The sequence below is a fragment of the Calypte anna genome, chromosome 2, assembly GCF_003957555.1.
Source record: "Calypte anna isolate BGI_N300 chromosome 2, bCalAnn1_v1.p, whole genome shotgun sequence".
Lineage (NCBI taxonomy): Eukaryota > Metazoa > Chordata > Aves > Apodiformes > Trochilidae > Calypte > Calypte anna.
The window spans coordinates 67,231,183-67,241,488 of NC_044245.1; the positions used below are offsets into that span (position 1 = coordinate 67,231,183).

The following is a 10,306-nucleotide window of genomic DNA, read 5'->3' on the forward strand; positions in this document are numbered from 1 at the left end:
GTTGGAGCAGCACAACTACGTATGTGGTTAGGCCACTTAAAACATATACCTTATCTTTCCCCACCAAAAAAACACAAAAACCAAAAAACAAAACAAACAAATCAGCTGACATAACATGGCCAAAAAGGAAGATTTGACAAGCACAGTACTTATCTTTTTTACACAGTGTCATTATAAAACATGAAGCCTCACTGAAGAATAACAACCAAGCTGATAGTTACAGTAGTTACTTTGTTTCACTAAATCAAATATATAGTTAAAAGCTATTTAGTAAATAGTTGCTTTGTTTTGTGTTTAATGCTAAGGAAGTGGCTTCAAAATAACTTAAAAATTAAAATATATGGCTAAAAAATGGGGTTTTATCCATGTCCATTCTATGTTTTCATACATATTCATAGATTCCTTGAAAAAGATCTACAGCAGGTCACCATTAAGGGACACATGTAAGTCTTCTGAGGATGTTTATGAAAACAGTAAATATTTTCTTTTCCTCTAAGTATTATGGAGAGAAGTTCAAAAGAAATTATTTCAAAGAACACAAAATTCCTATGTGTAAATATTAAAAGGCCATAAAAAATTAGAAAAATAAAAACTTTTCTTAGAGAGATACTACAGCTTTGGAGAACACAGCTGATAATGAAAAATGCAGAACTTTTATTTTAAAGACTTTTTAAAATAACAACATACTGTCAGAGAAAGCACATGGTACATTTAGCATAAAATGCTAAATTATATATTAATTTTTTATATTAATTTCTTCCTAAAAAAAAACCCCCAAAAAACAAAAAACCAAACCACAACAAACTCCCCTATATTAATTGACAAATAAGGTTATTGCATGTCATCCAGCCATCCAAAACCTCAAAGGCACAGTAGTGAACAGGGAGAGACTTGTGCATCCCTTTCAACCTTGCAGATATAGTCTGTGGAGCTCATGTTTTCATCACATACCAAAAATAATACAGGGCCCAGTAACACCAGTTTCTTACAGAAAAGTAAGAGTGGCATTATAGGCCTGCACATTAGTTATATCCAAAAGATCTGTACCCCCAGTTATTACATATTTAAGAAATTGTGGTTGTCAAAGTTTTGTATTAAATAGGGGTATTTATCAGAGATGAAACTGTAACACTTAGTAAGCTGTTTTTTCCAGTGCTTTGGCACAGATCAAACATGCTGCAGCCGTCAGGAAGAAATGAAGCTGCACCTACTGAGAAGTCAAAGAGGGACACAGCATTGCTGACGCTGTTCAGCTGTGTCAGCCTTCCTGAGGAACAAGGTGCTGTGGTGTGTCTCACCAAGTCCCTTGTGTCCAATAATTTATCCTAATTCAAGAGGTACTGAATGTCGGCACAGTGGAAACACCTTTCTGTGATAGCATAGGTCAGGTGGAAGTTGTTATTCTAAATGTGACTGGGACCACACTAGTCAATCTTTGACCAAAAACCTCAAGAAATAAAAACAGACTGCAGTGAAAGAGGAGGCCCAGGTGCTCAGGCATTTCCTTGGATGGTGGCAGCAGAATACGGGGCACCAGGCCTTCTCAATTCTGTCTACAGCTCTGGGACAGGAGATAAGCAACAAATCAAGCTGGTGAGAAGCAGCATGGCAAGGAACATGGAAAAGAGCAAAGCTTCTTCCTCTAAACACGGTGGCTACGTTCCAGCAGTGGTCTTCCATTCACACTCTGGTTTAAAGAAGTGAAAGCCACCAAAGGGGGATGAACAGCAAATCCTCAACTCTACTTCAAGTCAGATGCACAATTTCTAAAGGGTGGAAGCAATGGAAATAGGTCTGATGTAAACTTCTTGTCTTGTTCAGACAACTAGGATTCCTCAAGCAAGTCTCAATCTTTTACCCCTATTGAAACAAGCAATAAAATTTTTACCACTTGTCAAATTAAAGGCAAAGATTGAGGCATTACAGCTCAATGACTGTAAGACCCCATTTACCAACAACTACAACTGATGTTTAACCTACTATTTAGAAATCAGAACATCAAAAACAAGAAATAGGCCTCAAGACATTTTAAACTTCCTGCAAGACAGGTTGAATAAACCCAAGCCATTTAAAAAGGGGAAAAAAATACTATTGCCCAAATGGGTAATTCTAATTTGTCATTAATAGCTATTTTTCATCAAATAGCTGTAAGTAATTACAACAAACTCCAAGCTGTGTCCTGTAGATAATGGATTCACCCTTTCAGTTAACTTAAGCAAAACAAATGTTTAAACTTTCCAGTAAAAGCACACAAAACATGAAGATCTGATCGCTGCAGTGTAATAAGGGCTGTGACACAGACTTTGGTTTTAAGAGAGTAATTCTCATGCTGTATCAAATTATCAACTAAAGTGACACCATTTCTCCTTCAGTTTTCTGTACCCTATTATTTAAACACTAGTACAGTAGTTGAAGTATAGCCCATAGTATCAGAAATATTTTTTTACTTGTGGCCACTACTGTGTACACAGTGCTTAAATTTTCAGTCTGTGTGTCTTTGGGCCTTACTTAGTAGGTGATCAAACCTGACACAGCCTGATGCGAGGCCACAGAATTTCAGACAGTTGGTTCTGAGATTAGTTTCTGAGTTTGTAATTTCACTTTTTCTGTATAATGCCATCTCAGAGGCTTTAGCTCTAAAAATAAAAATACCAAATCATCATTGGAAGTGAAGTATCACCTTGAGAGTATTAGACAGCAGGATGAAGAAAATTCATAAATATTTGGCAAGACTCTTAAAGAATTGAAGAGAAAAAAAAAAGATGACATTTTCTATTCTATAAAACATACAAAAATTAGAGTTTTGGACTACAGGACTTTAAATCTGTCAACCTGTAATAATTTAACGGAAATTGATTGAGCCACCTTATGCTAGGCTTATGAGCAACATCAAGGTGAAACATAAAGTGAAGAAAAGAGGGATACACAGGTGCAGTCGAAAATTTCACAAACTGTTTTGCTTACTTCTTGGGAAGACACAGTAAGGATGCTTGGTACAAGCCTAACTACAGTTACTCAAATGGATTCAGCAGGCCACGTATACCATCAGCTGTACCAGTAATTCTCAAAGGAAAGAGGGACACACTTGCTTGTTTGATTAGATGGAGTCTCCAACAGGCAGAGAATTTCAGTGTATTTGCACTGGGTGAAGTACAAAAAAAGTTACTAAATTTTAGAAGGAAGAGACTCTTCCAAACACAGCACAGCTTTAGCATTTGTCTACCAGCCACCATTTGGTACTTTGATCTGCTGACTAACAAACTAACACATATTTTTATGGGATCTCTTCCATATTTCATCAAACAAATTTGTCATGCCAACTACAATTCAGAATTACTTCAACACCAGACATCACTGCAAGGGTCTGCCAGAGGAGGTCAAATGATCTGACTGCAGAGAGAGCAAACATGGTTTGCTTCCAAATGAACTGTCTAAATCATCTGGGTACCCTACTTCTAATTACTCCACTGAAGATTATGAGAATGAGCAACAAACTTCCAGTAGGTGGGAATCAGTCAAACAAAGCAAAGTTGTCACAGTGTGAAAGAAAGTAGCCCTACCCTTTGCCCAAGCAGCTCTACAAAGGACTTCCTAAAAGCCACAGTAGACTGCCGCAGGCGTCCACAAAAACAATCCTGTAAGATGTCAACACCTGTTGAAACAGGAAATTTTGGGGAAATAACCTCTGCCTGCACCGTTTCTTATGTTTTCCTTTACCTGTCTTCCACATCAGTTTCCCCAAGTCTGTCCACCTGACTAACATGTTGTCACTTGAAGAATTAAACTCGCAAACAGAAAAAGTGTTATTCACCTCATCCATAGAGGCTGGCAACAATACTCCTTGCTTCACTTTTCATTCAGAAAAAAAAGTGTCTTTTCAACATTTTCCAATAAAAGTTTTGTATTTTCTTCAGATTTTCTCCCCCTCAAAAAAAAAAAAAGCAGGTAATCATTACCACAACCTCTAAAATGCTCAGGAACAAATGACATATGGTATATATAGCCATCTGAACAAAGTTATCCTTCCAGCCTGTTAGGGTATTTCAAGTTTTCGATCTTTGAATTCCAAACCACTGGCCTACAGTTTGGCTCCCTCTCTCCAGAGGCAATATCCAGAGTAAAAATAAAAATCATACTACCAACAACAACTGAATCAATAAAGACTATTTTTCCCCCCTAAGAACAACAACAACAAAGGGAACTTATCTTCATTTTTATTGTTAATAAAAAGAAGTCTCATTTGCATTTCAGCAGGAGTTAGCATTCATATTTAGTCTAACAATCCCGAATAAATCAGATGCTTTTTTTGATCAAAACACAAGATCAATATTCAGAAGGAAAAATGGAAGCATAACAAACAGTACTGCATTTCCATCATCAGATTCAAAGAATACTGAATGGCATGAATTGCAAAGAAATATCCATGAAAAAGAAGTAAAACTCCAGTAAATAACATAGGCAGTTCATGGAAGGGTTTAAATTACCCAATATCCAACTTTTCGAGTCAACATGCAGTTACACACTTCCCAAATTAGTATTTGCTATATTTAAAATATTATTTTACAACTTTTCATGCAGGGCTATAAATTCCATTATATGACAAGATTTGTCAAAATTAAACACAAATTTAGGAAAAAATATGCAAATTCCAAGTCCAAAAGCATTAACAATTTCAACATCTCAAATAAACATTGCAGTTACACTATTAAATAATATCTCTGATTCTTAAAATAATAATAATTTTTAAAAAGTAGTTTATAACTTCTGGTGTTTTGCAAAGGAGGATTTTGCTTAGTGGACAGAACACATCTCCTACCTAATGCGGACAGCACTCAACAGACTACTGAGCCTTTCACACAAGTAAACACTTCAAACACAACTTAAGACAGCCAAGAAGGTTAATGAATGACGGTCCCTCTTAACTGCAGTCTAATGTCCAGCAAACAGAAATTTTCAGGTAATATTTTATGCCTATCAAAACCATCATTCTGTTGTTCATCTTTGATCAAACATGGTGACACACACAAAGAGCAACTATTGGCCACAGCACAGTCTAGGGACCCAACTCCACCAATCCAACAGAACTTTTTCTGACATCCAAGCAAGTTTTTGGCAATCCTTTCACACACAGTCCTTATGTTTCCCACTTCCAGGGTTGACCCCTTCAAGATTGGCTTAAGCCACATTATGAGGACGGGGAAACTTGCCAAAGCAATTAACGAAGATTTATCTGTCTTGGGAATACAGGCCTTCACTCTTCTACTCTACCAGTTCAGCACCTCTGCTGGGCAGTCAACTTGCTTAAAATATAAGCCCACCAAGGGCATCTTTCACTGTACTTCTAAGTTCACTGTCTCACTGTTCACCCTGATGGCAGCATCCATGTAACTCCATTAATGGGATATAGATGTACACCAACAGGACAAAAGACATCTTCTTCTATCAAGTGTCTTGAAGGCTGCTTGTCTCTCTTTGACCTTAGCCTTCCAGCCTCTGGATATAAATATTTTTTACAGCACACTGCCTGAATGCCTATTAACTATGAGATAAAAGCATTTTTGGTTTTGTGTGGCCACTTCTTTACCCAAAAGACAAGAATGGTTCCAAAGCAACGACAGCTTTTCATTTCCAGGATGACTTCTTGTAAAAATAAAAACAAGGAAGTTAAATCCAAGAGAGCCATAATGCTTTTCAATTAAGGGCAAGGATGTGAAATTGCCACACATAAAACAGGAAACTCGAAGTTAGGCTGTCACCTCATTCCCTTCTTCACCCTAAAACCCTCCTCTCCCGTCAGCACACCCTTTGACCACCTCCCGAGCGACGAGTGAAGGATGGCGTGTCAGAGCCTTAACTTCGAATCTTTTTTGGCTTCCCTCGCAACCTTAACCGTATCGCTAGGGCACGAAGAGCCGAAGAGTTTAAATTTTAATATTTTGCATCACCGCAAGCTCGCTATACGGCCAAGGCACAGGATGGGAGCACGGGACTTGGGTGCAGACACGAATCCGGGAGGAGAGACCCTCTTGCTCTTCCCTGCCCTGCCCTCCTCCCCCTCCACTAACGCCCCGGACACATGCAATAACTCGGCTTTGCACACATTTTTGCACACCGCCGGGCTCGCACTCCGGCGTGCTCACTCCCGAAGCGAGTCGCAGCTGTCAGCGCTGCTCCCCACCATCCGGCACCCCCAGCCCCCCCTTCTTCTGGAGTCAAAGTGTTGTGTGAACGGGGGGAGGGAGAGGAGGGCGGGGGGGCAGGAGGGGGGGGAAGCGCAGGCCACGGGTAACACTTTGCCGTCTCCTCCTTTCAGTCACATTTCCGTCCTCCTCCTCCTCCTCCTCCAGCAAAACTGGGGAGGGAAGGGGGGGCGGGGGGCCAGGCTGGGCGAGGTTGGGGGGGGGCACACATGCGGGCGCTGGGCCCAGCGGGAAGGGGCAGCGGCAGCAAGTGTGGGTGACAAGACCCGGCGTCTCTCCCGAGAGCAACAAAAAGGCGGGTGGGGTGGGGTGGCCGGTGGGGCTGGGGGCAGGGCCGGCGCTCGGGGGCTATTACCTCGTAGAGTTCCTCGGAAGCCATGCTGGGAAGCCTCACAAGGTGGAGTTGGGTGCTGGTTTGGAAATACTTTGTTTCAGTTGGTGTCCGTGTGGCCTCCTCCTCCTCTTCTCCCTCCTCGTCTTCTTCTTCTTCTTCTTCGTCTTCTTCTTCTTCTTCTTCTCTTCTTCTTCTCCTTCTCCTTCTTCTTCTTCTTCTCCTCCTCCCTCTCCCTCCTCCTCCTCCTTCGCCTCTTCCCCTCCTCCTCCTCCTCCTCCTCTTCTTCTTCTTCTTTTTCTTCTTCCTCCTACTCCTCCTCCTCCTCTTCCTCCTCCTCCTCCTCCCTGCGCGTCTCTCTCCAGCGCAACTAGCAGCTCCGCTCGCTAAATGCCAGTGAGGTGGTGCTGGTGCTGGTGCTGGTGGTGGTGCTGGTGCTGCTGCTGCCTCTGCTGCCGCTGCCGCTGCTGCCGCCGCTGCTGCTGGTGGCGGTGGCGGCGGCGGCGGGGGCTGCGCGCACGGCAGCTGCGCAACTCGCTCGCGCCCGCTTCCCTCGCCCTCGCGCTGCCTCTCTCGCACACCCCGGCAGGGCCGGCACGCACGCACGCACGCACGCACGCTCACACTCGCGCGCGCACACACACACTCACTCACACGCGCGCACGGGCACGCGCGCGCGCGCTCACACACTCACACGCGCACCCGCGCGCGGCAGCCGAGCCCCGCACCCCGAAACTGCCCCCACCCCCTCCCCCCCGCACCCCTCCCCTTGCACACCCCCCCCCAGCCCTTCCCCCTCCCACCTCTCTCGGTCCCCGGCTCCGCTCGCTCGGTCGGTCGCTCCCCAGGAACACTAATCGAGCGCAGAGAGAGAGCCACACGCAACCGCTCCTCCGCTTCGGCTCCGGCCGCCCCCGGCACCATCCTCCTCTTCCTCCTCCTCCTCATCCTCCTCCTCCTCTAGCCGTCTCCCCCCCACCCCCGCTTTGATCACCCATTGTCTCCTCAGCTCAGCCCGGCGGGGGGGCGGGAAGGGCGGCGGGACGGCCGCCGAGTTCGGGAGAGGCGAGCGTGGAGCGGAGAGGGTGGGGGGTGGTGGGACACGGGAGCCCACGCACCCTCCGGCCCTCGCTCCTCGCCCCCCGCACTACCCCAGCGCTCCTCCCGCCTCTCGCCCCGCCGCGCCTTGCCCGGGCCCCGCTCCATGGCCAGTTCCTGGTCTGTCGCCCGGCTCTACCACCACCACCATTTGTGTAAGCGACAGTGGGACGAGTCCGAACTTAGGCAGTTGGGTGGAGCACACGGGCAAACCCGCACGGGAACCAAGCAGCCCTGGAGGATCATGTCCAGCGGTGTCAGTGTGGCTTGGGTTCCTCTGTCGACTATGTTTGCAAAATCGGGAGGGCCCCACCGAAGCCCCCCGCGGTTTGATGGGTCAACAGAAAGTTGCCGAGTTGTTGACTTTTCTTAGGAGTCCATCACTGGTTACACTGGTGTTCTTGTCTACTGTGGGTGCTTCTCAGGAAATTGTGCAAATAGAATCATAGAATTGGCTGGGTTGGAAGGGACCTCAGAGATCATCAAGTCGAACCCTTGAACCACCGTTGCGGTTGCTAGACTATAGCACTGAGTGCCACATCCAGTCTCTTTTTAAATATCTCCAGGGATAGAGAATCCACTACTTCCCTGGGCAGCCCATTCCAATGTCTGATCACCCTCTCCATAAAGAAATTCTTTCTAATATCTAACCTAATAAGGCAACATTGGATCGTAGACTCGTAGAATGGGTTGGAAGGGATGCAAAAGGGTACTTAAAGACCATCTAGTTCCAACTCTCCTGCCATGGGACAGCTCCCTCTAGACCAGTCTGCTCAAAACCCCATCCAGCCTGGCCTTGAACACTTCCAGTGCAGGAGCACAACTTTCATGGCCAATCTATGCCAGTGTCCCATCACCCTCACAGTAAAGGATTTCCTCCTAGTCATCCATTAACTTGATGAATTGAAGGCATTTGTGTGCGAGGGTAGATGTGATGAGTTACTCCTTCAAGAGCAAATTCTATAAGATGGCGTTGCTGATCTCAAAAGAGTTGAAGGGTGTGACAAAAGCAGTGCCTTATTGTGTGTTCTGGCATACCCAGGCATTTGTTCCAGTGAGCATTCCTTAGTCCATTCTACATCACAAAGACATACTCTGCCACAGAGCAGCACAACTTAAAGCAGAGTTCATCACAATTGTGCAATCAGCCAACCCATTGACTCAATTTTTGGAAAAATGCTTTTTTTTTTTTTTTTTTTCTTTCTCCCCAAAGTCTTTAAAAAACATTTCTGGAAAGCCAAGAAACTTCTCCACCTTCTACTTTGATAAACATGTTTTGGACCATTCATTGTCCAAGAGATACCCATTCAGGAAACGTTGATCCATTTGTGGACTTTGAATGATCTATATAGAAAGATCTGAAGTTTTCTTTCTCAGACTTTGTCACCCGGCCCGTTGTGTCTCTTAGGTCAACATCGATCTTCTGGATAAATGAAATTCTCATACTGAACTGCTAGATGTACATGATCTGTGCAGATAAAATATATAACAACTTTCATAGTTTTCATACTTTCCTAATGCCCAAGCTAGTCTACAAAAAGGTTAGATGTGACCTGTATTTGAACCACTTCTTGAGATCTTCAAGAGCTAGGCTTAATCTAGGTGGTGAAGAAGAGGTTGTTTCATTGACAGTCACAGGATCATTGACACAAAGGTATGAAATGTAGATGGGTAAGATCTAGGAGTGATGCAGGAGTGCCTTCTGAAGGCAAGTCTTTAATCACAGTCCCTAATATGTGGTCTGAATCCTCTCTGGACTGTAGTCAGGATATCATCGTTAGCCAACCTTTGAAGTACAACCTTTGAAAGTAATTGGCACTCACATTTTAGCAAGGAGATGGCAAGAGTGGTTGCTAAAGATGTTACTTAATTTATACCAAAGGTCTCACCACTGCAGTAAAGAAGGTTTTAGGTGTTTTGATCTTCTAGATGACTGAAAAACAGTTCATCAGTACGGGTCTATTTTTAGCATTTCAGGGAAACAACAAAAACTCAGAGGTATCACTAATTTTAATGTTTCAACCACACTCCACATTTCATCTTCTGTAGAAGTTCTTTTCATTACTTTCATTACTTTTTCATTACTTCATTACATTATTACTTCTTTTCATTCATTACTTCCATTGCCGTTAATTCTTCCTTACCTTCTATTCTAACCTTTTGTCCTTGTTGCTTTATAAGATTTTACAGGCAATACTCTTAAAAAGTACAGCTCAGTAGTGCTGTATGGTTCAAGGATCTGAGAGGTACCAGGTTTTGTGACTGCCTTTACAGTGATGGGTTTTGTGGTTGGATTTTGCTACACTAAATTCTATGGTGGATTGTTCTCATCTTGCTTGCTCAAGAAAAAATGAGGTTCTCCACGGCTAAATGGTGAATTGTCTAGATCAACATTTCGTTCCTATTTCTGAAGGTGTTTCACACTTTTGTCATTTAGGCAGGACATGTCAGTTTGAAAATAACATTTTGGTTGGTGAAACCAATCTTCCTGCCTACTTCCTAAATGACTTTACTAACATTGCAATGAAATGTTTCTAGTAGAGGAGTTGGATGGAAGACAGTAATGGAGCAGTCTAGGAAGAGTGGAAAGCCAGAGCAGCCTTACGTTCTGAAAAGACTTCTGAAAATCTGATCACCTGAAGGAAAGACTGTTAAACGGGATTCTTTACATGAAAGT

The 10,306-nt window shown here is 43.7% G+C and overlaps 1 protein-coding gene across 2 annotated transcripts in view; it reads right to left on the reverse strand.

Moving 5' to 3' along the window:
• The window catches only part of CDYL (chromodomain Y like), a 103,098-nt gene extending 96,392 nt beyond the window's left edge, over positions 1-6,706 (reverse strand). For both annotated transcript variants that reach the window (XM_030445610.1, XM_030445609.1), the window contains exon 1: positions 6,556-6,706. In XM_030445610.1, the coding sequence (XP_030301470.1) occupies positions 6,556-6,579 (24 nt within the window). In that variant the 5' untranslated portion in view covers positions 6,580-6,706. The remainder of the gene's footprint in view (positions 1-6,555) is intronic.
• Positions 6,707-10,306: the final 3,600 nt, after the last annotated feature.